The 26,788-nt window shown below is 52.0% G+C and overlaps 9 protein-coding genes across 9 annotated transcripts; 6 read left to right on the top strand and 3 right to left on the bottom strand.

Annotated features, from left to right (window-relative positions):
* Positions 1-131: 131 nt before the first annotated feature.
* On the top strand, positions 132-2,537 carry BJX67DRAFT_363922 (arginine--tRNA ligase). The gene is made up of 4 exons (XM_071030125.1): positions 132-611; positions 675-1,972; positions 2,025-2,438; positions 2,493-2,537. The coding sequence occupies exons 1-4, from the start codon at positions 201-203 to the stop codon at positions 2,497-2,499; spliced, it is 2,130 nt and encodes a 709-aa protein (XP_070882393.1). The 5' UTR covers positions 132-200; the 3' UTR covers positions 2,500-2,537.
* A 1,152-nt stretch (positions 2,538-3,689) lies between these two features.
* On the top strand, positions 3,690-6,435 carry BJX67DRAFT_261665 (putative ABC transporter). The gene is made up of 8 exons (XM_071026354.1): positions 3,690-4,108; positions 4,190-4,430; positions 4,493-4,751; positions 4,801-5,248; positions 5,300-5,379; positions 5,430-5,583; positions 5,663-5,940; positions 6,020-6,435. Exons 1-8 carry the CDS (start codon positions 3,922-3,924, stop codon positions 6,260-6,262), a joined length of 1,890 nt encoding a protein of 629 aa, XP_070882392.1. The 5' UTR covers positions 3,690-3,921; the 3' UTR covers positions 6,263-6,435.
* Positions 6,436-7,585: 1,150 nt separating this feature from the next.
* On the bottom strand, positions 7,586-9,969 carry BJX67DRAFT_261622 (uncharacterized protein). The gene has a single exon (XM_071026351.1). The coding sequence runs from the start codon at positions 9,719-9,721 to the stop codon at positions 7,784-7,786; it is 1,938 nt and encodes a 645-aa protein (XP_070882391.1). The 5' UTR covers positions 9,722-9,969; the 3' UTR covers positions 7,586-7,783.
* A 1,768-nt stretch (positions 9,970-11,737) lies between these two features.
* BJX67DRAFT_261644 (uncharacterized protein) lies at positions 11,738-12,715 on the top strand. Its single transcript, XM_071026352.1, has 2 exons — positions 11,738-12,115; positions 12,172-12,715. Exons 1-2 carry the CDS (start codon positions 11,929-11,931, stop codon positions 12,561-12,563), a joined length of 579 nt encoding a protein of 192 aa, XP_070882390.1. The 5' UTR covers positions 11,738-11,928; the 3' UTR covers positions 12,564-12,715.
* Positions 12,716-14,184: 1,469 nt separating this feature from the next.
* On the top strand, positions 14,185-15,794 carry BJX67DRAFT_261647 (uncharacterized protein). Its single transcript, XM_071026353.1, has one exon. It carries the CDS (start codon positions 14,554-14,556, stop codon positions 15,700-15,702), a length of 1,149 nt encoding a protein of 382 aa, XP_070882389.1. The 5' UTR covers positions 14,185-14,553; the 3' UTR covers positions 15,703-15,794.
* Positions 15,795-16,063: 269 nt separating this feature from the next.
* Positions 16,064-17,693, bottom strand: BJX67DRAFT_374599 (uncharacterized protein; the record flags this gene model as incomplete). Its single annotated transcript, XM_071031574.1, has 2 exons — positions 16,064-16,137; positions 16,616-17,693. The coding sequence occupies 2 exons, from the start codon at positions 17,691-17,693 to the stop codon at positions 16,064-16,066; spliced, it is 1,152 nt and encodes a 383-aa protein (XP_070882388.1).
* Positions 17,694-19,285: 1,592 nt separating this feature from the next.
* BJX67DRAFT_384725 (uncharacterized protein) lies at positions 19,286-20,617 on the top strand (the record flags this gene model as incomplete). Its single annotated transcript, XM_071033713.1, has 8 exons — positions 19,286-19,328; positions 19,385-19,445; positions 19,495-19,563; positions 19,622-19,841; positions 19,895-19,934; positions 19,983-20,023; positions 20,103-20,260; positions 20,317-20,617. The coding sequence occupies 8 exons, from the start codon at positions 19,286-19,288 to the stop codon at positions 20,615-20,617; spliced, it is 933 nt and encodes a 310-aa protein (XP_070882387.1).
* Positions 20,618-21,036: 419 nt separating this feature from the next.
* On the top strand, positions 21,037-23,264 carry dbp9 (ATP-dependent DNA/RNA helicase). The gene is made up of 4 exons (XM_071026350.1): positions 21,037-21,313; positions 21,365-21,441; positions 21,513-21,991; positions 22,058-23,264. Exons 1-4 carry the CDS (start codon positions 21,100-21,102, stop codon positions 23,139-23,141), a joined length of 1,854 nt encoding a protein of 617 aa, XP_070882386.1. The 5' UTR covers positions 21,037-21,099; the 3' UTR covers positions 23,142-23,264.
* Positions 23,265-23,387: 123 nt separating this feature from the next.
* On the bottom strand, positions 23,388-26,714 carry BJX67DRAFT_374597 (uncharacterized protein; the record flags this gene model as incomplete). The annotated part of the gene is made up of 4 exons (XM_071031573.1): positions 23,388-25,109; positions 25,356-26,115; positions 26,228-26,338; positions 26,533-26,714. The coding sequence occupies 4 exons, from the start codon at positions 26,712-26,714 to the stop codon at positions 23,388-23,390; spliced, it is 2,775 nt and encodes a 924-aa protein (XP_070882385.1).
* Positions 26,715-26,788: the final 74 nt, after the last annotated feature.

Genomic DNA, 26,788 nt, shown 5'->3' with positions numbered 1-26,788 from the left:
AGGTGCAGAGGTACTACTTCTTTTGGAAAGAACTAGGGCTAGGGCCTGATCCGTCACGCTCATTCCGAAGGAAAGAACGACCATCATAGCCTCACCGCCCGCAGCCAGCCCTGAGAGACGTCGAACTGCCGGTCTGAGTCATTATTGGAAGAGAAAAAAAGTTCCCCTCGCGATTTGAAGCTTGAAGGGACTCCCCCTCTATGGGTCGCAATCTGCTTAGCGGGGCCCAACGATTTTCCACCACCGTTCTCAGAAGTATCCTATCCCATCGTTCGCAGAATAATCCAGTACCTTTTGCGAATTGTCCTTATCCACGGCGCCAATATAATCCCTTGCGGTTATCATTCCCTGCGAGACGCCTGAGTACGACGAACATAACTTCGGCCATGGCGTCTGCTGTTTCCTTGCCTGCGGCTGTCGAGTCGCTGTCTCTCCAGACTACCTCTAAGACGTCAAAGTTTCCTGGTTGCTATCCCACTTTAAACCCTGTCGACATTTACAGGGAGCATATCGCTGAGAAGTTGGGCGCTGCGGCGGATATTGATCCCGAGAAGATCTACACCCGTCTCCAATGGACGAACACTTTGGACAAGGGTGATTTGGTTTTGCCGGTATGCGGTGAATGCTGTCGTTTTATTTTGAGAGGTTCCCTTAAGTCTGAACTCGAATTATAGGTCCCATCGCTACAAATCAAAGGAAAGAGCCCCCAGGAACTATGCAAAGAACTCGCCCAAAAATTCCCGGAGTCCGACCTCGTCTCACCCCCAGTTCCCTTCGGCGTGCACCTCCAATTCTTCTTCAAACTTGACCGACTCACAAAGACTGTTATTGGACAAATTCTCAAGGACAAGGCCACGTTCGGATCAAACGGAAACCAAGGTCTGCGTGACCCCAAGGACCCCTCGAAAGGCCGAAAGAAGATTATTGTCGAGTTCTCGTCGCCTAACATTGCGAAGCCTTTTCACGCCGGCCATCTGCGGAGTACCATCATCGGTGGTTTCTTGGCCAACTTGTACACGGTTGTGGGGTGGGATGTTATCAAGATGAACTATCTTGGTGATTGGGGTAAGCAGTACGGTCTGCTTGCGAACGGATACAAGCAGTTTGGTGATGAGGAGAAGCTGCTGAAAGATCCCATCAACCATCTATTTGACGTTTACGTGAAGATTAATGCTATTGTGTCGGAGCAAGATGGCCCCATCAAGGAGTTGAAAGAGCAGATCAAGACGAAGAAGGAGAAGGGTGAGGACGTGTCGGAGTCAGAGGAGAAGCTCGCGAAGCTTGTCGACGCCAGCGAAGACGAGAAAGCCCGTAAATACTTCAAGAGTATGGAGGATGGTGACGCGGATGCCCTGGCGCTATGGCGCCGATTTCGTGACCTCAGCATCCAAAAATACAAGGAAACATACGCTCGCCTCAACATCGACTTTGATGATTATTCTGGCGAGTCTCAAATCAAGCAGGAAAGCATGTCTATGGCCAATGAGACCCTGAAGTCAAGTGGTGTTTCGGAGGCTTCTGAGGGTGCCGTTATTGTCGACTTTGTCAAGCACGGAGCTAAGAAGCTTGGAAAGGCGATCATTGTCCGAAAGGACGGCACACCTTTGTACCTCACCCGTGATATCGGCGCTATCCTCGAGCGTGATGAGGCTTACCACTTCGACAAAATGATTTACGTCGTCGCTGCTCAGCAAGACCTGCACCTGGCTCAACTGTTCAAGATCACAGAGCTGATGGGTTACAAGGATCTGGCCGGCCGATGCCAGCACATCAACTTCGGTATGGTCCGTGGAATGAGCACTCGTAAGGGGACCGTGAAATTCTTGGACGATATTCTTAGGGACGTCGCCGATAAAATGCACGAGGTCATGAAAAAGAATACCGAGAAGTATGAGCAGATTGAAAATCCAGAGGAGACGGCTGATACTCTGGGTATCACATCCGTCATGGTGCAGGATATGTCTGGAAAGCGGTACGTTGACCCCTAAACGTTCTCATGATCCATTTCTCTAATGACCATTTAGTATTAACGGCTACGACTTTAACCTCGATGCCATGACTTCCTTCGAAGGAGACACCGGCCCCTATCTGCAGTACGCCCACGCTCGTCTTTGCTCTATTGTTCGCAAAGCAGAGTTGGACGTAGCAGAGCTCCCCTCAGCCAACCTCGACCTCCTAACGGAGTCCAACGCTACCGACCTCGTCCGTCTGCTATCACAGTGGCCCGACGTCGTACTCAACACCACCAAGACCCTCGAACCCACCACGATCCTCACTTATCTGTTCCGCATGACCCACATTCTGAGCTCCGGATACGACACCCTCAAGGTTGTTGGTAGCGAACCTGAGGTGAAGAAGGCCCGTTTGGCTCTCTATGAGTCCGCCCGGCAAGTCCTTCATAACGGTATGAGGATTCTCGGCCTCAACCCTGTTAGCCGGTAAGTTACCTTCCCGAGTAAAGCGGAGCACCCCTAACCAAACTTGCTGTTTAGGATGTAATTAGACGATAAGCCAAATAAAATGAAGTGAATGTTTATTCTACAGATATTCAGACAGCGGAATAAAGACCTTCCCTCGGTTCGCTGATGGTACGCAACGTAGCAAACAGCCTCAAGAGCACCTCGAGCATTTCTGCGGGGTATCCTCACACCCCCGTTTAAGCGCTTATTTGAGCGGTTGGATGCGTACTCAATCCCATGCTCAAGCAGGCGACGGTACCCATTTCATGCTGCGCTTGAAGGACGTCAGCAGTGTCTGCTTACTACGTCCGTAAACTTTTGCTTCGACACCTATTAGGCTTCGGAACACCAGCATCGGCGCACACTTATTTTGAATTTTGGTTGGGCGGAAGATGAAAGTAGGGACTGTTGGGTAGTACTGCAGCCACCTCGTACCTACATGGACACGCTTCTGTGTCTCTTGATGACAGCCCACCTAGCCGCTCACGGCAGCTTCGTCCTGCGTCGCGAGTCAGTTGCCAGGCCGTAATTCTTCTTGGGTCTCGATCGACGGACCTTCGCCTGAGAGGAAGAGCCGGTTAATCAGATCCGTGGGTCCCACGCAAGTTCCCCTTCCATCGCCGAATGAACGGCGAACTTGGAGCTGAAGCCCGAAGACGGCGTCGAGAAGTGTCTCTGGTCCAGGCCCTGCCAACGTCACCGACAAAGTGGAGGGGGAACACTTCTGTCAGAAATCGTGGCAGCCAATCATGGGGCGATTTATATGGAAAGACAGGGGACCTGAGTTCTCGAGCAGTCTTCGTCAGGCGTACCAGTGGTCATCCCGGAAAGTGTCCCCATTGCGGGCTGACTTCGAAACGGTCGAGGTGACACAAAGAGCGAGAAGTTCTGCCAAACATAGATCTGAAACTCCGTTTCTTGCGGTAGCCAGGAGTTGCGAAGTCCCGTCAAGAACCGCCGGATTGGCGATGAAGACATCGGGGAACGAGAGGTGGTGAGACCAACAGATGGCGTCTCTGCTCGAGCCAGATCTCCACTGTGGGGGCAAGAAGACACTTGGTGCCTCAGGCGCGACGGGCCTTCGGGGACCACTTCTCGCCTCCAGGACTCTCTCAACAATCTACACTACACATGCCATTTGCTCCTTTGCACTCGAAAAGCCCGATTCCTCGCCGGGGGTTTTCCTGACTCCGTTCAGCACATGTCGGCGTCTAGCGCCGGCTCTCACCCTCTTCCTGTTCTCTTACGTATTAGAGGGGCTACCCATTCCCCGTTACACGACCGATAAAATGGAGCATCCCTGGTCCTTGTCCTGGCCTGGAGGACGCGACTCGAGTCCCTTTTTTTAATTTTTTCTAGGTTCGAGTTCTTTTACACGAATTATATTCAGTCTCAGGACGAATATTTGCTCTGAGATTGATAGATTATACTTCTAATTTATTATATTTGCCCCGCTCAAATTATGGCATATAGCTCTTCCAGTGACGGGCTGAATACCCGGGATCTAGAACGAAATGAAGGCCACCAGTTTCTCTTGAATCACTCTGTTCAGAGCTTCTCATGGAGTGATCTCACCGTCACAGTTAAGGATCGGAGAACGAAACAGCCTCGAAACCTGATCGAGAATATCAATGGCGGTGCACAGCAAGGTCTGTGAGCTCACTACCGATCCCGAAAAGAAAACAAGGGATTGGTGCATACCACTACAAGGTATAACTAACACTGAGCAGGCGAGCTTGTCGCGCTCATGGGCCCATCTGGCTGCGGGAAAACAACATTGCTTAACGTCCTTGCGCGGCGCGCCGCTTCATCTGGCGCAAAGTCATCCGGTCACTGCTATGTTAACGGAGGCGAGATCAACAACGACACCTTTGGCAGGGTTACCTCATATGTCGAGCAGGAGGATGCACTGATCGGGTCGTTGACGGTCCTGGAGACGTTGAAGTTTGCGGCTGACCTGTCGCTGCCGAGGTATGGACCATGCTTTGGGATATGCTGCTTTGACAAACGCTAATAGGAGTGTGGTTATTCAGGCTTGTGACCAAGCCAGAGCGCGCGGAGCGGATTAGGACACTCCTCGAGGCATTCGGTATCCAGCATCAGGCGTCTACATTAGTCGGCACCCCGATTAGAAAAGGTATCAGTGGAGGACAAAAGAGGCGAGTGAGCGTTGCTAGCCAGCTTATCACTTGTCCCAAGATACTGTTTCTTGATGAGCCTACGAGTGGGCTAGACTCGACTGCGAGCTACGAGGTTATTTCATACGTCAAGAAACTGGCGCGCGCGAATAAGGTACGGAGGACGCTCAAAAGTTCAATCAGATCATGGCTGACTCGTGAAGCTTATTATTATAGCAAGTATTCACCAGCCCTCTACGGCAACCTTCCAGCTTTTCGACAAGCTTTTGCTCCTTTCCGGCGGCAAGTCTTGTTATTTCGGCCCGGTTGCAGAGGTGCCAACCTATTTCAGAAACATCGGATATCCAGTTCCCTCTCAGACGAACCCTGCTGAGTTCATCCTCGACATGGTCAGCTCCGACTTTATAGCGGATAATACGGCAGCGCAAGACGATGTGGCGAAGATTCAGTCCGCCTGGACACAATCTCCCGAGAACAGTCGATTGACACAGCAGAGCGTCGAGCTGGCTGAAAAAGGGAGCAGGAAGGTTATGGTAGTTGAGGCCAGCCATCCCGGTTTGCTCAGCATTACTTCTTCTCTCTTGCATCGCTTGTTTATCAAGAGCTATCGTGATGTGGTAGCATACGGCATACGTATAGTTATGTATCTGGGTATGGTGTCAACGCTCTGATTACATCCTCCAGAAGATGCTGACTCGGTAGGCCTCGCAATTATGGCGGGAACGGTATGGCTGCGTTTAAAAACGGAACAGGAGTACATCCAACCTTTTATCAATGCCATCGTAAGTTCTAAACAACAGCACCCGATTAGAGAAAATACTGATAACCTCAGTTCTTCGGATCAGCATTTATGAGCTTCATGGCAGTCGCCTACGTCCCGGCCTTCCTCGAGGACCGCGCAACATTCACCAAAGAGCGCGCAAACGGACTATACGGTGCTCTCCCATTCATCATATCAAACTTTATAATTGGCCTTCCATTCCTCTGTACGGTCCTAGTCCGCCCTTTCTCTACAATTTCTCCCTTCTGAACTGCGGCCCGGAAGTATTCTAACAAGCAGTATAGTCCTAATATCCATCCTCTTCTCAATTGTCTCGTACTGGCTCTCCAACTTCCGCCCCACAGCACCCGCCTTCTTCACCTGGGTAATGTGGGTCTTCCTCGACCTCGTTGCTGCCGAATCCCTCGTCGTTTTTGTAACATCCATATTCCCCAACTTCGTCATCGCCCTCGCCCTTGTCGCCTTCGCAAACGGCCTCTGGATGAGCGTCGGCGGATTCCTTGTTTCCCCGACCATCCTGAATCCGTTCTGGAAATATGTCTTCCATTACATCGATTATCAGGTACTACCGTTCGATTCCCCTTCATCCTGAACCATGCACTACACTACAGAGAGCTAATTGGTAATCCGGACGCAAATAGGCCTACGTATTCCAAGGCATGATGGTTAACGAGTTCTCCGGCCGCATATACACCTGCGGCCCCGGTTGTAACTGCATGTACCAGACCGATCTAGCTCATCAGTGCCAGATCCGGGGGACGGGAGTGCTTGAAGCGTACGGGTACGCGACTGGGCGGACAGGGAAATGGGTCGGGATCCTGGTGGGGATAATTGCGGTGTATAGGCTCTTTGGGTATGTAGCGTTGGTTTTGCGGAGGAGTTAGGAGTTAATGCTTTCTTTCCTTTTCATCGCACACATGGACTCCTTTCCCTTTTCTATCTTGGCATAGGGTACGCGGTAGGCGGTATGTATAGGCTTTTGTTGCTGTATAAAAGAAGCGGAGTGCTACAAAGACTCCGAGTCGTATAATGGACTGTTGTAAAACTTTATGCAGAGCGATAATACTACAACTAGACTCGGACAGCGAGGGACTTCGTGACCGGGATACTCCTCCCCGCGCCTACATAGTATGCATGGCTGGGTTCTATCTCCGCAACCTATAATGTGGTTCGCGAACGCGAGGAATTGGATGCCGCCACTGCTGGCTGCCGGCTGCTGTACCTTGCATATCTGGATTCTGTACGCAGCCTAAGGCCGGAATCGGTCTGTAAGGGATATCGTTTGCAGGTGATAGAGGTAGATAAGTGGAGTGGTAGGCTGGGTGGGTGAGGAGGTATGATGCACTGCATTGCATCGATGGGTAGCACTGCGAACAGGCTCCCTGGATGGAATGGGTACGAGACCAGACAGTGTTGGGGTTGACTTGGAATTTGGAGATCCTAGTATGGAGGGTGGTTTTTCGATGATAGATTTATAGACGGGACGCTTGAAATCTTGATATGTACATTCCACCCAACGATCTACCAACTTGTAGGATAAATTTAGGAGATAGAGCCCTCGGAGGTACGTCAGCGACAATAGAAGATATTTAGAGGACAATGAATGTTGGGAACAGAAAATTTTAGATTAGAAAGTACATTGGCGATCAAGGGTATCGTTGGATGGGTAGCCCCAACATCCGAATTCTATGGAGGTGAAGTACCAACTGGTATAGATGGGACGGGAACGAAATGGGGAACAAAGCGCAGATGGAGATAACACAGGAAGTATGCATTGCTAAGACAAGAAAACCATACCGGAAACGAAACAAAGGGTATATAATTTCTTCGAGAAAGCCTGACTCATTTCTTCAATGCTGACTGACCTTGAAACAACGCAAACAAACGATGAAGAAACAAGCTGGGTTATCCAGGAGAGAATTATACAGATGCAGGCAAATCAGAGGTGTATAAGGGGCATGACACATCAACATGAGACATAACCATATGCATAAATATGACATGAGCATCGACTAAATATCAGGCGTAATGTGAATCGGTGCAGGTCATCAAAAGTCATACAATCGCGTAGAACCATAAGAGACCGCTGTTTCGGTCGTAACGAAGATGATCAAATTGGTGCTCAGGACGAAAACGAAGAAGCCTCCCATTCCAAAGCCAGTCTTTTTTTTCACCCAAAATCATCAAACTTTTGCTGTTCCCAAGAAAAGAAAATAGGACGTTTAAAGAGGAGGCGCTGTCGTCGTGACCATTGACTGCTAGGTTCGCCCCGGAGACGCCCTCCCGGAGAAATGGAATCCAGATACATGGACGTAATGCCCGATTAAATCGATTTTCGATTTTGGCGAGCGCGTCTCTCAGACCAGCCAGTAAACGGCGTGGCAATAGAGCGAATATCGTGACAACTAGTATCGGCCATTGTAAATCGACTGACTGGATCGGCGACTGGCGCGGTTAGACTTGCGGTCGGCCTTCCTAGAGGCGGTAGTAGTCGTCGTATATTCGGAACCGCCCGTCAAATACTTCTTCGGGCGTTTCCCTTCTATATTCAACTCCACGGCTCCTGTTTGGCCGGTCCGCACGCTGATGCGTTTGCCTCCGACAGACTCCTGGGTGAAGCTCATCGTCACCCCATTCATCGTCATGACAATGTTATTATCATCGTCGGGGCGGGTTGTGGTAAGCACACCACTCCCGGATTGGGTGCGAGCATCGCTACCACGGCTGCTGGCGGACCGGCTTTTATGGCTTCCGCTATCGCTCCCCGCGCGTTGGGAACCCGTTTTGGTCATCAAGGCATCCGCTGTTAGCGGGACTTGCACTGTCTCGCTCTTACCAGATTGAGACGCCTGATATTCTTCTGCGTCCCGCTCCTTCTCCAGCTCATCGGCTACAGCATAGTCATATATCGAGGGCCGACGTCGGCGGGTAGAGTTCTCTACAGCAATGCGGCGGGTAGACTCTCTAGAATCGTGATAAGTCACCGAAGGGCGTCTGTTTTGTCGCAGGCTCCGGTTCCGCTCGGGAATCACGGTTTCCCGAGATGACCTCTGGTACCCATATTCAGGAAGATGATCTCGGAGGTCAGTCAAGTCGAGAGATCGTGAAGGACGACGCTCGGAGATGACAGATGGAGTCGTTGCGGACTTGCGCGGTAGTTCAGGTCGTTTCTGGATAATCTGCGGAGCAGCTCGGTGCTTGACTGGCGGAGGTGGCATCGATCGATAATAATCTTCCTCACCACGGTCATGGGCGGAATGGGACGGGAGTCGCGGTCGTGCTTGACGGATGGGTCCAGGTGGTGGAGGTGGAGGTGTTGGTTCCAAATTCTCATCGAGATCATCCTCTTCTTCCTCGTCCTCCTCATCCTCGGAAGTATCATAGTCAATTGGCGGAGGTTCGAAGATGGATGGTCGGCGCTCACGAGGTCGTTCCCTTGGCCGCGAGAGTGAACGCTCCTGAAGCTCCGGTGGGCCCATAGCATCAGGGAATGGGTAATACGGGGAATGCTGGGAGTATAGTGAAGGAGGGGCAGGGGGGTAAGCGGGAGTGTTGGCGTAGGCCGAGGAGGATAGCGGGGGCCTATGCTCATACCGGCCCAACGGAGATTGACTGTACATCATCCCGTTCATGGGTGGTGCCATGCCGCTATGAAAACTCGACGGTCTGTTGGCATGGTATGAGTTAGAACGGGCCATCCGGGCCGCTGGACGGCTACTGCGTGAGACCTGGACGACGGTGGAAGGAGGGTATCGCGCTGTCTGGGGTGAAGATGGAGGGTAGTCGTAGGCAGATGATGCTTGCGATGAGTGATACCGGTATTCTCTCTGTCGCGGTTCAATGGGGGTTGTGGTATGATACGGGCCCTGATCAGGGTCCCAGTAGCTACCTGGGTAGTTGCCGGGGTAGGATCGTTCGATCCTCTGGTCTCTGGACGGAGACCGCTGAGCATGGGCTGGAGAGTAGCCAGCCGAGTAAGGCCCGGCGTGCATTTTGGCGTCGCGTGATGGATGGGCACTACGATCCCTTGGCCGATCCTTTGTCTTTGAGCGAGCCTTCTCCAGGTCAGCCCTCCCTTGGGAGGTGTCGACCTTAAGAAGGACGGGGCTCTTCCGGCCCGACGGGGCAGATTGGGTGCTGTTTGCGGTGGCAGCCGTGCGACTCGAATACCCCGAATCACTGGCAGCCTCGACAAAAGGCTCCCTGGCCAACCTTTGAAGCTTTAGATCGGATTTGGAACGCTTTGCAGTGACGTTGGCAACTTGACGGGTGTCCGGGAGAATAGCATGAGCGTCCTCATCATATTCCTCAACGAAGGCGGCGTGAGGTGTCTTCCTCGACATGGCTTTTTGGCGACGGCCAAGGCCCGAATTGGGTCCCCAGGCGGGAGGGGGGGTTGGCTTTGGTGAAGGCACGATTGCGGATGACGTGAAACGTGTTGATCCAGCAGGGTGTTGGGGGGGTTTTGGTTAGCCACAACAGCCAGTGCTGCCGCTGTTCATCCAAATGAGTCAAAGAAATTTTTTCCTCTTCGATCCTTTCCTGTTATTTTCTTTTTCCAGCTAATTTACCCCTTCCCGCTTAGTACTTTTCTCCCCCTCCTGTTTCACTCGAAGAGGCCACTCTTTGGGGGACTGTCACAAGAGAGGAAGGTCCGGTAGCGCAGATCAACCAGTCAGGCGTCGACTGATGACGGCGTCTAGATCGTTGATTGTCAGCGATGAACAGTGGATGCAGAATCTTCCAGAGAAAGCAGTGTCTCCATCGAAAAAGAGAGAGACGTTTGGTCAAGAGGTTTTGGCGCAGGGCGAGCGACGACGTGGATGGTGGAGAGAGGAATCAGGGCGGGAGCGAACAGACAAAACAGGAACGCATCCACCAACGGAAGAGGCGAAGACGAGAGAAGAGCTCGGAAGCACACGCGAGGTGCAGTTGTCGGCTGGCGGACAGCGAGTGGAGGGCTAAAAGAGGAAAAACCCGAAAGCCTGCTGCAGCGTGTGAATGCAGCGTGGAGCCGACGACGGTTGGAGGGGTTTTGGGAAGAGGAATGGATCTGGGCCTGACGAAGCGGAAGAGACAGGCCCTGTGGGGTGCGCCGTGGAGGAAGGAGAAGGAAGAATGCGGGAAGACGAGAAGAGGAGCAGAGGAGTAGATCAGGTAGAGCAGGTCGAAGGGCAGGAAGAAGACCAGTTCACCAGTGGTCGAAGGACGAGAGATGATTGACTGGCGGAGAGAGAGAAGAGGGGAAGGTGAGCGAAGAGGAGAAAAAAAAAGGTGACGGGGTTGCTGCTGCAGGGCGAAATGGGCACACGCAGACGCGAGACGAGAGTCGGGTTAAGTTGTCGTAGCCCAAGGAGTGAGGAAAATAATCATCACAGCCAGTCCGACAGAAGAATCAGAAGAAGTTTAAGGCAAGGAAGAGAAGAGTTCGCGAAGAAACGGATCCTCATCTTCTTGGCCGAAGGAGGCCCTTTTCTATCTCGCTCCCTCTGTCCCCCTTGCTGAACAGATTATTTTCTTTTTCTTTTTTTTTTTTTTTCTCTCTCTCTCTCTCTTTCGGAGATTCGTCAAAACGCGATTCTCGTCTCTGGGGTCTGGAGTATGACGAAGACGATCGCTCAACCACTTTTTTCTTGTGAAATTATCGAAGAAAATGGAAGGGCGACCAAGGAGGTGGGGATGAGACAGGCGAGTGGCTGCCGGGCGATGCCTGATCTGCCGCTAAGAACAGTGAGTCTGACTTTGAGATACGAGCGGTTTGTCTGGTGTCATTTCACTTCGCCGTGATGGCGCAGCTATCAGTATAAATACTCCCATCGTCGTGGCCGAATCGAAACTGGCATTCAAATAGTCGTACCAATCAATTCCCCATGCTCCTGTTTATGAGCACGCAGAAGGCATCCCAGTCTCGTGCAGCAGCCTCTGATCGGGTGAAGTTATCGATACCACCCCCATACTACGGCGTATCGGTGGCTCGGGACTGACAGATCCAAACATTCTCCAACGTTGGAAATACTCCGCACGGTCGTGGCTTTTACCGCCAACCAACGTGGCATGACCCTGCTCGAGATTGGGGCAGCGCACGGCTGGCAGGAACCTGACGGTGACAGAGATGCCATCGGCTTGCGACGCAAGGAGTCACCGCTCAGCCTCCTGCAGGAGCACATTCAGCATTCATGAAAAGAGACTCCGCCTTGGTGAAGAGAGCCTGTGAGATCGTGCCCACGCTTCACCCGTGAAACATATTCAAAAATATCACTTGGCCAAACAAAATCCTCGCTGGGGCATTCTCAAACAATCCCCAAATCTACCGAAATCAAGGCCCAGGGTATTATCAGGCCCGCAACGAGGACTCGGTCGGTTGAACTCTATGGAGGTTGTGAAACTCTCCAGAACGGCTCGTGCTCACACAGATGACTGGGACATGTGACGGTTGTGCAACGAGATCGAGGGAAAGAAGTTTATTCTCCATCTTGTTCTTCATCGCCTCCCAGGTTTCGGAAACGGTGTGCCGACCACGGCAGAGTGATGCGGGTGAAAGAGGCGTCCCATGCTTGCGCTCGATGTTTCCATGCACCATCTCACACAAGAGCGTGTCTCAGGACGTTGGTCCTCGAGCGAAACAACAGCTCGGCAAAAGCCACTGAAAACAGCGAATTTTGCGAAGAAACCACAGGTCTCTTTCAAAGTTCTCTGCAAGCAGACAACATCTCTCGAACTTTCTCGGAGATATAGATGCAAGTATATATCTAGGCTCTGGAGGCGTCTGCAAGATCTATTGACGAAGCCATAGCTGACAGAGGCTGTTTCAATTGCCTTTGTGCAAGCCATCACATCTCTTATTGTGGAAATAAGATCCTCGTGACTCCACTCTATCGCGACGGCCCGTACGGAAACCTGGGTCCGATGAGAGCCAACCATGGAACTGAGATTTATTTACTTCATGGGATATTCTTAGTACCAACTTCAAGGCTTCCACTATTCTCGAGTATTTGTGGCCGAAAAAAGAGCAGCACTTCCAGAACAGAATGCGCCACCCCATCTTTCTCGGCAAGACTGCCTTATTCTGCTCGCTGCCCAAAGTCAATAATGCATGGAGGAGGACGGACAGGACTGTTGCAGCCCAATGGCGATCGCCTCCACAGAATGTCTTGTCATCCTGTTACCATTCCGATCCTCAGATGAGAAAATCTCCCTCTTCATTTCGGACGATTTTTCAAATACAGAATACCGGATCTCACATCTGATCACGGACTCCGGTGAAGACCGTCCAGAGAACTGCTGAAAATTGCCGTGAGCATTGTGACGAAAGGTCGCTTGGGCTGACACTGTGGGGAAGGTGTGTCAGTTGGATGAAACTGCTTGGTCCGAACTTTTTGTGTTGGGTCTCCAGTGTTGTTCCTCAGTGGAGAGACAAATTCAGCGAGGGACAGCGTGGAAGACAGAAGAGCGCGAGAATCTTTCCGCCCACAGACTTGCTCGTAATTCTCACCACCTTTCGGTTCTTCCTCGGGAGCCGACTCGCACATCATTATTCGCCCGCGAAGACAGGGGATGCTTGTCTTCCTTGCTTCCACGGCAGCCTTGACCCGTCCCGCCTCCTTTCAAGACGGCCTCCGTCGGGCGCTGAATCTTTCCTCTCTTTTCCCTTCGCCTCATGACGGCGAAAGTCCGGAACGACGGGCGCTTTCCTGGTTGCAGAGAACCGCAGATTGTCGAGGGGTGAGTCATGTCAGGCAGGAAGCAGTGAGGAATCCCATCTTTCCTTCCAAGGTTTTGACAGTTCCCACAATCTCCACGGAACAGCAGCCTCTCCCGAATTTTTGGTTTCTTCTGCACGTCTTCAGGATTTTCAGAAGTCTGAACATGGCGATTGGCCCGTGGCACTGAGGCTGACTGCTCTTCAACTCTATTCCCAAGTCCTTCCATCGATGTCAGTCGATCCCAACAATTGAATCGACCTCCTTTTGTTTCCCCTTCCCCCTCTCTCCGAACCGCCGCATCTCAAGAATAAGACAAGGAACTCGATGAGCGTCTCTTTCATCTCCCCGCACGCTCCATCCTGAACTTCATCTGACCTCATCATTTCTCCTTACACACTGAATTGCTGCCCAATCCCCACAAAACAGGTTTCTGTATGAGTCACGGGTCTGCATTGTCTCCTCACGTTGCCACTCAGCAATGTTTGGAAGCCCAATGTTCCCTCAAACAATTGTTCTGTCTCGGTGTGACTTGGAATGTCGCTTGTGGTACAGGAACCCTGGTTTGACGCGATTTCCCACACCGCTAAACAGACAAGCCCTATCCAGGCAGTTGAGAGACTATCAATTTGATATTCCCTGAGGCGAGATCTCCGCCATAGCTATCAAACCGCTATTGGCTTGAGATCTCTTGTGGCTTCTACGAGTATATCCCGGTTCTGTGCATTGAGAGGATCACTAACGCTCAACAATCGCTGTAAATATCCTTCCAGAACCAACGTATGCTCAGTGGTACTGAGCTGGGATTCCGTCGCCTCCTCAGATATATCGCCGCTCACCCCACCTGCATCAACTTTATCTTCCCTTCTCGAGGACCACCACGACGTACGCGGCCAATGCCTGGCTTTGGACCTCAAGCGGTAGAAACGTGCTTCAAATTAGAATCTCTTTCATAACCGAAGCCTTACATTGAGCTTTTCAATCTCCTTTACCCCCACAAACGAGGGTTCGAGTTAAAATATCTTAACTTTTGGCATGGTCTGGCCAGGGTGGATAGCCAAATTGGGTTAGCGTACTTGGTATAGTGGCTGACTCAGCATGTTACCCCGGCCACGGCACAACCCAAACAAAAGAGCATCATCCCCAGCCTCTCCATTTCCTCCAACCACCGCATTTTCGGGCTGGGACCCGATCTCTCCATCCTCACTGAGCGCATCTTTTGTTTCCTTTGGTTTTGTACTTGCCTTGACGTTGTTTCTCAACTGTTGATCGACCATCCTCCTGACTCCCACTTCGACTACTCCATGTCTTAGGGTTCGCTGGCACTTTACGATAGGAGAGGATTTGGGCACAAGATTGTGAACACGGCACTTGACCTGCAGCTTGCCTAATAGCGCAGCAGTTACTGGGTCAGTCAATAATTGAACCTCAAGAGTTTCGTCTTGAGCTGTGTGCTCTTGACAGCTCTCTTCATCATGCCTCCAGCCCAACGTGCGGGGTGGTTCCCCAGCATCCTTGGTCGATCTATTCTTGACACTCTGGAGGGCGCCCAAGATGTCTCCCAAAATTCTGTGCGGGATGTCACACATACACCGATCCAGCCAGACAGAACCGATCACCTTACTGCGCGGGCGGAGAAGACATACCACCCTGGCGAAGGAGCGGTCGACCCCAACAACATCAACATGCGTGGTCTGTATGCGCTATTTGCTATCCTTGGTGCGGTGTTTGTCCTCGCCTCTATCTGGTTCTTCTTCTGGGCGAAGGATGGTGGGTTCGTTTGGAAGAAGGGAGATTGGGAGGAATACAAATCGACCGTGCTACGGCGGAAGGGCCCCGACGGTCGAACCCTGAGTAACGCAACTCGAAGCACAAAGCTAGGTGGAGGTAGTATCGTTGGCAAGGGCTACACTGATGACGGCTACACTGTCGCCGATACTACTCCCGGATACAGCGATACTGCAACCACAATCACAGAAAAGGAACCCAGACGCAAGCGCAACCTGCGTGAGAAGCTCCTCCGCAGGCACAGAAACGAGAAGTATGAAGGCGAAGCCGACGAAGACGTACGCGCTTACCGCAAAGAGAAACCCGCCCAGATCGGCGGCATCAACCGTGAAGCAGATGGCACATACTACGGTAGTGACTACGACACCTCAAATCCGCCCACGCAATACAATCAAAGTGAGATGAGCGATGTGCGCGACTACGCCTACGAACCTACTAGACAAGACCGCAATTTCTCCTTCGTCCCAGGTACGGAGGAGACTCTCAGCCAGACCACGACAGAACGCGTGCTCCGCGAACCCTCAAATCGCAGACATAACCGCCGTCGCGAACGACGTCGCCAGCCTCCCTCCTCCACCTCTCGGCAGAGTAGCCCCCGGAAACGAGAATCCCGTTCCGCCGCTCGTTACACTGAGCCTCTGGATTTCTCGTCATCGGCCCCCACACGCTCTGACTATCAGTACTCCAATGTCGGCACCGAGGAGGAAGATATCGGTACGATTAGCTACCACCATCCGATTCCCGGTTTGAGTAAGGGATATCGGCGTGAGGGGCCTCGTAGCCGGCGGAGGGATAGTCTGAGCGATAGTGATGGCGAGGAGACTCGGTATTCATGATGACATATCTGTCGCTGGAGAGGGACGACCTTTCCCGTTTTCCCCGATACCACACGACGCATCTGTAAATAAAGCAAGGGAACATGGGAACGGGATTTCACGAGCGCATGGGACCAATGGAATGAACAACTGCACCTACATACTACAACTTTCGAAACAAATCACGAGAATGGAGTACATGATTCATGCGACAGGGATAACGGATCGGGAATGGAATGTATTATCTGGACTGCAACGCATGTGTTTTCTATTTGATATCGTTTTTAAAGTTTTCCTCTCTTCTGTTTCTCTTCTTCTGTAGCTAGCTAGCTCGCTCAATACACATACACATACCCACCGAGAAAGAACTACCTACGCTAAATTACTGGTATCTCCTAAGTGTGTAAGTATCTAACTTGAAAGCGATGACAATTTGGTTGAAGACAGCTGAGGAATCTGCCGGAAACAAAAAAGGTAGTAGTAGTAGTAGTACACGTGGGTTATCCAAGAAGAGAAAGCAAAAAGATAGACAGACAGACAGACAGACAGACAGACAGTTGTTGTAACTCCCGAAATGGACGTTCTAAAGAACCCAAATGCTCATCCAGCTGGCAATGCAAAAGAGATAGGAAATATGACGGTATGGTGAGAAGGAATGGAGAAATTAATAGGAAAAAAAAAAATAGTGAAAAGAAGGCTGATCTGAATGACAATGGAATATCTGAAATCGGCGGCTCGCGAGATGAAGGTGGAAAGGTTGTGAGAGAATCGTGAGAGGGTGGTGGCGGGCTATCGAGTCAAGGGACGGAGCGACGTCGCGCTTGAATTTTCTGTGCTGACGGCTGAGGGAAAGAAGGCAGCGATGGGCTTTTCACGCGTTCTCTGCGTTCATCAGCGCCGAAACCCGCAGGATCGTCGACGGCTAGATGGGAACCGCTCGATAAGGGAGCCAGCGCCGCTTCATCGGAGAACCATCCATCCAGCACATGCCGGCTGATATCGTGATCCTTCCAGCCTTGCTGGCGTAGGGCTTCCCAGACGCGATGACGCTGCAGGTGCCAGATACCCATAGACGAAATTCGAAGCTGATGCAACATCCACTTGTTGATGAACTCGGGGGATCCAAGCGACCAGTCGTGACCTGGTCCTCGAGAGAAGTGAAAGCCCATCGAAGGGGTTATCTCTGGTGTCTTCCAATCCAGGTCCGTGGGTGATCCGTAAGTCTGGTCCACTGTTTCGGGGGAGTAAGAAAACTCTTCCTCAGGGGATAACTTTAATGGGTCTCTCTCCGGCTTCCAGGCATTGTTTCCAACATACTGAAACAGGTTCAGGGACGAAATATCCTCGTAATCGAAGTTGGTATAGCCATGGTCAAGGCAGACTGTACGAAGAGAGTTCACATCCAACTGGGCATTATTCAGGTCATTCCATATCTTGATTCTTTGCTCGTCGAACGTCCGTAAGAATTCCTCGGACTCCTCATCAAGGGGGATCTGGAGGTGGTATCTTTGGTCTCGCCTTTCAAGGGTGATAACCCACTCTGATTCCAAATCTGAGAGGCTCTCCTGAAGCATTCGCTCGTCCGCAATACGCCTCAGATAGTTGATAATACAGCGTGGAAGCTCCGGGCCTTTGCTTGTCTCCGCGCGTTGGTCCCATAGTCTGGGATGGTTTGGGATATTAGGTACGGGTCCGTCACCTGATAGAGCAGCGAAGCTCTCCATAGACAGAGTTAGCATATACTCTTGTTCTTCCAGTTGGTCTTCTTCCTGGTGATATGAACTTTCCATTTTCATGTGTTCCTCTGTGGCCGCCTGAAGTTGCTTGTATCCCCGAAGAAGCTCAGCATCAACTGTGTCTAGAGTCGCGAAGAAGGACTGAAGCTGTTCCATCCACACGGCCGTCAACTCCGACACCTCATCCCGTTTATGTCTTAGGGCCGTGCGTGACTGTCGGACCTGTAGTCTCTTGGCCGAGACATCCTGTTGCTGCTCGATCAACTTCTCATTCATGACCCGAAGCTCGGGGTCCTTTGGGCTCCTAGGGATGTGAAAATCGTTTCCTGGGGACGTAGTGGGACCTGTAAAGCCATTGTAATGCTCCTCCAATGGGCCAGAAGATTCTGACCGAGGCTTTGCATTTTCTCCAGCGAGTTCCGAACCTAAGGGAAAACCTTGTAAACTAGTATCTGGCCGAGCGGAACCCTCCTGCGTGTCGGGTAGGCCGACATGCCAGTATGTTTCGTGCAATTGAAGTGGCAGTTGGGGTGTAACCGTCGAAGCGGATTCTTCCTTGGTTTGCTCCCTTTTGGGCTTGATCGGTGATTCTGATTTGGGCTTGCGACTCTGTGGGCCAAAAACAAGCATTTTAGCAAGTTTGCGCCTTGTTTCCCGCAGGAGACTGTGAAAGGTTGGGTTCAAGTAGGGGAATCTCACCCAACCCCAGTGGGCCTGGGTTGCCCGGGCACGCAAGTGGAAGAATGTCTTGCTGACAACCTCCATAAATTCGACCATGATTCCACGCCCAGCGCCCAAGGGCGGGCACCCGTGGGGTAATAAACTCACACCAAGATTGCGCCAATCCCACGTGGGCGTTGGGAGCTCCTGGCTGCCTCTAGGGGGGTGGCTCAGAGTCGGAGAGACCCGACTCAGTCAGCTCTGGCCCTCCGGGCGAGGTGGTGATGTTAAATGAACCGATCCCGCGGAAATCTTCCAGCGGAAGAATTCCCTGGATGAACTCCGTCAGGCGACACTTGAGCCCAAAGTTGGAGGCCAGACGGAAGCCCAACCTCCCTGAAAGCAGTCAAAGGCAAAGAGCAAATCGCAGTCAGCCATTCTCCAGACACCAGACCGCTATGACTTGCTGTGTAACGACGGAGGACGAAATTGGAACGCGTCGTTTGGATGCCTCGCTTTGCTCGTCGGCTCTCATAGGCGGGAAACACGGCCAATGTGAGATGTCTCGTGTCTGAGAGCGGCAAGGGGTGTTCGTCGCACTCATCTCGAAGGCCCGCACCGCAGTCAACGGGAGGAGCCGACGCCCAGAGTTTCTTTCTCACGCCGTTAATATCAGAAATGACGACAAGTTGGATGCTGACACCCCCCCTTCAACCCGAGAATCCGAGCACGCTGAACGTCCAGACACCGTCTCACACCGTCTCACACCGTCTCATTGGGTCGCGCTCTCACTAGTGCGGGAATCCCCGGTTGCAGCGGTCCGATAGCATCCTCAGCCCTCCCTCCACAATCTCCCCTGAGACCAACCCGAGAGCGAGGTGATGTTTGTCTGGGATGGACGAGGAGGGGAATACCCGCGTCATGTGCCCGGCAGTGCAGGGGGTGCAGTCACCGTGTTCAAGAAGAGGGGGTTCGCAATTTGAGAAAGAGCCTCAACTTGTCCCCAACTGGCCGTTGTTCCCGGCGTCCACTTGCTGGTTGGAGCATAGGCTATATATAAGCATGTGCTTGTCAACTCGACCGAGATGCGTTCGCCATAGTATACCTCGTCCAGCTCCGTCGGATCGAGGTTTGGGGGAAGGAACAACAGCTGTTCCTCTGCATCTCTTGGGCTGACGCTGATTTCACGCCAAGGTCATGCTTCCAGGATGCCTGAAGAGTATGACCCGGATTTCTATGGGGAGCCGAGCCGTAAGCAGAGCATTTTCATTGTCCACGCGCAAATATGACACTCACATTTTACCTAGGTGCACGCCGGCGGGGCTCCCGTCGCAACCCAGCTTATGATCCTCTAGCCGATCTCTCGAGGTTCGCAGGCTTGAACTAGTGCTCGTCGTGTTGTTAATCTTCAGACCAGAGCGATACCCCGAAACGCGCAGCACACTTTGCCCCAGGGTGCACCGCTCTACGCACAACCGACGAACCCGTACGTCACGCCGTTGAATGGTTGCTGGACAACAATATACCTGCTGACTTATCTAAAGGCACGGGATGGAAAGTCATGCCCATTATACATATTCCTCGAACCTACCGAATCATCTGAGTTCAATGTATGGCTCCGGCTATGATTATCGCCAATTCCATGGCTACCAGCCTGGAGCCAGCTATCCGGGTCCGAATGCACCGACTCCGCACGAACCTCCTCCGACAAATCCAAGTTCTCATCGTCGTATAGCTTCGGACCGGCCGGAGATCCGTCCTGGGGTAAGCTGATACCCCTCGTTGGTATTCATTAACAATGTCTAATCGGCGACCAGCATCCCGAAGATGTATTCCTGGAACCTCCGCTAGATCCACGTAAGTGCCTCAACCATATCTCTTGTCGAGCTCTCACTAAGTATTGAGGTTATGCTGTCCAACGCCCCGAATACTTCAGCTTCGGAAAGGTGCGTACCACACCCCGGGCCAAGTTATCTCAGGAATTCACTGCCCGTACTGTCATTCTCCCTTACTGATCCCTATCAGGTTTTCTCAATTTTGTGGCATGAAAACCATGGGCGTCGCTGGGATGGGACTCATGTTAGCGTGGGCCCAGAGTTTCGAGGTAGATTCGGGGAGCCAATCTACAGTACGATCCGCCGTATGGTGGTTATCAGAGCGTTCGACCAGCATTCCTGGTGCCTGTGAGCTGGATGAATGCAGTTTCTCACATTGATAAGTGCTAACGATCACTCTGCAGTTCAATCAGCACATACGGCGGCCGCGGTGTTGCGAAAGCAGGTGTTGATCCGTCGAAGCATTCGATCGTGTATATGAGCCACACGAGACCAGAGTCTAAACCAGATGAGCCGCTCATGGTAAAGGAACCTTTGGAAGTGAAACCAGATAGTTTGGACAAAAGCCTTGATCCCCAGTCAAGACTAAATTTTGGCAAGATCTACACAGTAGAGCACAATGTCAAAGTGCTCCCGATTGGTCAGATTGCGGCTGGATCAGTGTCAAAACTTGATCTCTATGCGCGGTCCGAACTGAGAATTTGATGGCGAAAGGCACTCATACAATTGCGCGCCAAATTTGGAGACGATTTTCATCTACCCTGACGATATACGTTTTATTTCCTTGCGAGACTGGCAATGATATACGTTTCCGACGCCCAGACTGTCTGATGATGCTTGAAGTCATACGCTCAAATTGGGCTCCGAGATTTTTGCGATATGTTTGTGCATTGTGAAATTTTTTTTTTTTTTTTTTTTTAATTTGCTATAATCATGTTTTCATCGTACAAACCAGAATGCGCAGTTCATCAAATGAAATTTGATTGTTTACCTTGGCTGAAGCCGATATACTTCGTTTAGAGTCTAAACCTGATCGGGTAATTCTGGGTCGGTGGAGTCAACGAAAGATACTGCCGCGGAAAAGCTCACCGCCCTCCAGATTTTCTGGACGCAAACTTCACCCGGTTCAAAGGTCCTCGAATTCAAAAGATATTTCCCCACCCTGTCCCAATCTACAAAGCACAGAAATGAAAAGAAAGCTAGACGCAAACGATGTGCCCTCTACGGAGGCAGTCGATACGAAAGAGCCCAACGAACCCAAATCCCAGAACACGGAAGACTTCGAAAGCCTCAATCTTGACCCACGGCTCCGCCAAGCTCTCGCCAAAGAGAAGTTCAGCGAGCCCACCCCGGTTCAGGCGAAGGCCATCCCTCTTGCTCTTGAGGGAAAAGATATTTTAGGTACTGTAAAACAATGCACGTATTAATCTGCCCGTTTACTGACAACACTAGCCCGCGCAAAGACCGGCTCTGGCAAGACCGCCGCATACGTCCTTCCAATTCTGCAGACAATTCTTCAGAAAAAGGCGGTTCGTAGCCCGACTCTTGATTCGCTTATATAAGGAGTGATATCGTGTGTACTGACTCTTGACCATGATAGACCGACCCTTCCCTCAAAGCCACTACCGGCCTCATCTTAGTCCCTACGCGAGAACTCGCAGAGCAAGTCCAGAAAGCCGTCACTACATTTGGTGCATTCTGTGGAAAGGACATCTGCTCGGTGAACCTGGCGCAGAAAGTCTCAGATGCTGTTCAAAGATCTATGCTCGCTGATTACCCCGATATCGTTGTGTCGACACCTGCTCGTGTTATCGCCAACCTTGGAACTTCGGCCTTATCCCTGGATAGTCTGACGCATTTCGTGGTTGACGAGGCGGATTTGGTGCTTTCATACGGATATGAAGATGATATCAACGTTTTGTCGAAGGCTATTCCGCGGGGTGTGCAGACGTTCCTCATGAGTGCGACTCTCACTGCGGAGGTGGATACTCTGAAGGGGTTGTTTTGTCGCAACCCTGCCGTGCTGAAGCTAGAGGATAAGGAGGATCAGGGTACTGGCGTTAGCCAATTCGTTGTCAAGTGAGTACACTCTGCTGTTAAGCACAGTATTTGCGGATGTGGCGTGCTAACAACGATACGAACTAGATGCGCGGAGGATGAAAAATTCCTTCTGACATACGTTATCTTCAAGCTTCAATTGATCAAAGGCAAGGTTATCATATTTGTGGGAGATATTGACCGATGCTATCGCCTGAAGCTGTTCCTGGAGCAGTTCGGAATCAAGAGCTGCGTCCTTAACTCCGAACTCCCAGTTAATTCCCGGATCCACGTCGTCCAAGAATTCAATAAAGGGGTCTACGATATCATCATCGCCGCCGATGAACAAGAAGTCATGGGAACGTCGAAATCAAAGATATCAAAAGAAGCCACTGAAGAAGCCAACGCCTCAAGCGACGAAGACGAAGACAAGGAAACAACCCAAACTTCCAACTCTAACTCTAAACGCCGCAAACTCACATCCAAAGAAAAGGACTACGGCATCTCCCGCGGTATTGACTTCCAAAACGTCGCCTGCGTCCTCAATTTCGACCTCCCCACCACCTCCAAATCCTACACCCACCGCATCGGCCGCACAGGACGCGGCGGCAAAACAGGCATGGCCCTCTCCTTCGTCGTCCCCGCCGACCAATACGGCAAACACAAACCCACCTCCTTCCCAACAGCCAAACACGACGAGTCCGTGCTCGCCAAAATCGTCAAGCGCCAGTCCAAACTCGGCCACGAGGTCAAACCGTACCACTTCGAGATGTCCCAGGTCGACGCCTTCCGCTACCGAATGACCGATGCCCTCCGCGCCGTAACCCGTCTCGCGATCCAGGAGGCTCGCGCGCGTGAAATCCGGCAGGAGCTGGTTAAGTCGGAGAAACTGAAACGCCATTTCGAGGAGAACCCGGATGAACTTAGGCAGCTGCGCCATGATGGCGAGCTGCGCGCTGCGCGGATCCAACCGCATCTTAAGCATATCCCTGAGTATCTGATGCCGTCGAAGGGGAAGAAGGGCATTTCGAGTGAGGATGTTGGGTATGTTGGGTTCAGGAAGACGAGCGAGAATCGGATTCGGAAGGCGAGGGATAAGAATCGTGCGAAGGGGAGGGGTGGTGGGAGGAAGACTCCCGGTGGAGGGAGGAAGGTTGATCCCTTGAAGACGTTTAATCGAGGGAGAAAGTGACGAGTTTAGTTCTAGGAGATAAAATACGGAAAGGCTGCACATGATATCAACTTGCATATAGAAACAATCAATATCCACGGTGCGTGGTTGGCAACATTCAGCTTTTGTTCACCGGGGTAGGGTGAATTATATTTGGCAGCCACCAAATTGATTTACACTGGATCTGAGATGAAACATGTATATATTTTAGTCTGAAATCACTCCATCTTGCGAATATACGGCCCGTTCAAACGAAGTACACGCTTCCTACCGGAAACCTTTTACAAGCTCTGGTCCCAGTAATCGCTCAAGTACATCCTCTGCTAGCTCCTCAATGCCGAACGAAAACTGTACCCACTTCCCTCGCCCTTCTCTCCTGGTTTGCAGAACGCGTTGCTGAACAGCCTTGGCGGCGCGGATCGATTCGCGGAAGCTCTCGAGCTCCTTAGCGAGACGGTATTTCCTGCGTTCGACCTCCACGTCCCATGACTCGACTGGTTCCGTAGAGGAGGAACCTCCTCCGTCTAGCGTACCTCTTGTGATGGGTGGGGCGTGGACAGACGCGGCCAGAGATCGACGGTTCGTCGTAGATGTGGCATTCACGACGTCCTGCGCCGGGAGCTCACCGTCATCAAGATGAGGGAGCCATCCCGGGCCAAGGCGGATCCATTCCATATCCCTCCAGGACCCATTCCATTCAGGGCCCGTGGAGTAAGCCTCGCCCTGTGGCCCGACGCCTTCCCAGTTCAGGGCTGGTATCCAGTCCCCGCAGCCTTCGAGATCCAGCCACTTCAGGCAGTATGTTACTCGTGATAGTTTGCGGAGGATACCGGCTGACTCGGCCCAGTTGTTCTCCATTGCGGAGTAGGAGTCCGTACCTCCGTAAGAGAAGGTTAGGGATCGATGTGTGGGGTGCCTGATGCTAGCGTTGAGCGCGTGCGGAGTAACAGTTGGTACTGGCCAGTGTGCTAGCGAGAGGTGCGTTATCGTTGAAAGACGAGAGAGGATGTAAATGAGCGAGTTCCAGCCCACTGACGCTGGGTTTGGATGTGCTAGGGAGAGATACTGTAGGTTCTCAAACCGTAAGCCTTGTATTGACTTTGGGATGGCATGGTCACCCAAGCCGGGATTAGTTCTTTCGTCCTCGTCGTCCCAAGACGAAGGAACTGAGTTAGCCACGTCGGTCTGGATAGGTCCGGGCTTCTTCGGAAGGAAAACTTCCGTCGAGAGCTGCTTCAAGGACATCCACCGCCCTATGGCATAGCTGAGATCAAGACGCACCAGGTCAACGTCACTGGTCGCGGCCTGGTCAGGGCCGTCAGTGTCGAGGTTTTCCAACAATGGTTTGAGGCCGCGCATCAGGCCCCTCAAAGGCTGCTCCCTGCCATAGTAGCCGATATAACTAAGCAACAGAACTTTTATGTGGGTAGGCAGTAAACCAAGAAACTGTCCATCATAGGAAACATGCCACGCCCAATGCGAGGCCATCGACTTTAAGAGCATATGCAGAAGGCTGCTTTTGGCAGGAAATTCCCTTCCAGGGAGGCGCTGAAGGCGATACATGACTCTCGTCGTCTCAGCTGCATCCAAATGGCTATCCTCATCGTCCTCCACAGCGGCATTCCTCGAAAGCCAGCTCTCGGGTGGCGGCGGCCCAGCCGTCCGTCTCAGCCGTCGTCCGACAATCCCGGTGCGTCGAGCATCTGGGCGGGGGCGGGGTGGTGGAGTCTCGGGGAGCTCAAGCACATTCCGCAGAGAGGGATGAACCGATCGAGGTGCGATGTGTCGAGAGGGGCTGCGATTACTGTCGAGTGTTGAGACCTGGGTCCGACGAAGGTGGTTGATTAGGTCATTGACGGAGGGTTGCTCTCCGCTTGGAGATGCGGCAGGCGACCGGAATCGATCATTTTGGGAGCTTTGACGGCTTGAAGTCGCAAGGGTGTGATGAGGAGTGCTGACAGGTTTTGCAAACGTATTCTTATGGTGTTTCTTGGGCATAGGTGCGCGAGTGTGAGGGGGAGGGAAGGAGAGGGAAGAGGTGAGGAGTTAAAACGATGGATGAGGGGTTGTTGGTAAGGCTGAGGCGGAGTCAGATTGGGAGTCATCCTTCGCCTCCATCAAAATCCCTGCCATCAAATGGTGACTCAGAAGGATCTTGCGAAATATCGTCGTCGCATATTCACAAGGTCTATTCGGTTTCCTAATTTACAGTATATTATGGGCAGTTGTTCATACATCCCGGACCCAGGACTCGTCCTCCATCTTCCCCTCACGCTTGGGCCCTTCCTCAATCCACGTTTCCACTAAACCTGCCTTGGGGTCTTCGTCGGAATGGCCTCTGGAACGTCGTACTTCTAGCACAAGGTCCCTCACCTTTCTCGTAACTTCTTTCCGCAGCTCGACCGCTTCAACGCCGTACAGAAGCTCGTCGTTCAACGCGCCGAGTGGGAGATCGCGAGTCCCAGGAGAAGTCAACTCGGCTTTCGCTTTTAGTTTCTGCCATCGGCTTCTCATCTCCCCAAATACCGCCTCTGCATCCACCTTCTGCCCGAATGTAACGCTGATTGCTTTCCCCGGTCTTGGAATAAACCGTGGAAACTCGCGGCTCTCGTGCATGACCTGATCAAATCCTTCTAGCCAGATTGGAACAATATCCGGGCATTCACTGGCTTCCAGTATTAACCGGGCAACACCCCATTTAAAGTACCGCATGGTCTTGTTTGGGGCTTGGTGAATTTTCCCCTCAGGGAAGATATGGACCCAGGAGAACGAGTTACAGGAATAGGCGGATGGTGCGAGGTGTGAATCGTGCCCATCCGTTGTATAAGCCGTGGGAAGGTCGGAAAATGGATCGACGCAGACATTGTGCAAGCTCCAGCTCTGCCGTTCCGGTCGAGCGAGGTGTGGCTCCGCGGGGAAAGGTCCCTTCGACAGTAGCCGAATCGCCTGGGTTACGGCTGGCTGTGCAATACCTCCGTACTGAGAGTAGGCAGATCTATGTGTAGGTAGAAGCTGACCCATTGTGAAGAATAAAGCCAGCGGTCTGCAATTCGCAGTCAGTCGGGTGGCGATCGAGCGGTTGTCGGCAAGGTAGCAGCAAAGCATACCGACTCTGATAGCAAATATCATGGCTGGCGAGCCCCCATCTTCTGTTTGATGAGAAGAGCCCAAAGTTGTATTTCAAGGGGAGGAATCCCCACATTATCGGATCATCCATTCTGTTCGGAAGTCGGTCAGCGGTGTCGTAGAGTAAAAGTCCTTGTTCCGCCTCGGTTGTCAAGGCGCACTGTACGTACGTACACGCTTATATGGTTCGAGACTGTCAACGGGCAGTTATTTAGTAAGGGGTTAAAAATGGGGTAGACAGGAAATCAGAGTTGTACCAGTAAGTAATCCCCTCTTCCTTTGTGACGAATCGTTCCTCGAGTCAAGGAGCTCCAGAAATGACTCCAGGCCATGAGTCTCAGGCCGACTGCACACATACAGGAACGACCGACATAGCGCGGCGACACCCAGCATCGTCGTGGAGGAGAGTCCCCTCCAAAAGACAGACGGACTCTCGCCCGTCGCTCCAGAATCCGTCGGTTGCGCCATTGCGTCGGTCGACTATTTGATCTCCATATGAAAGGAGAGACAGTGTTAGGAAACAAACGGGGCGAGAGGGGAAT

The sequence above is a fragment of the Aspergillus lucknowensis genome, assembly GCF_044049455.1.
Source record: "Aspergillus lucknowensis strain CBS 449.75 chromosome Unknown BJX67scaffold_52, whole genome shotgun sequence".
Classification (NCBI taxonomy): Eukaryota; Fungi; Ascomycota; class Eurotiomycetes; order Eurotiales; family Aspergillaceae; genus Aspergillus; species Aspergillus lucknowensis.
Note: the sequence above shows the minus strand (reverse complement) of the source record. Positions and strands in the feature narration are given on the sequence as shown.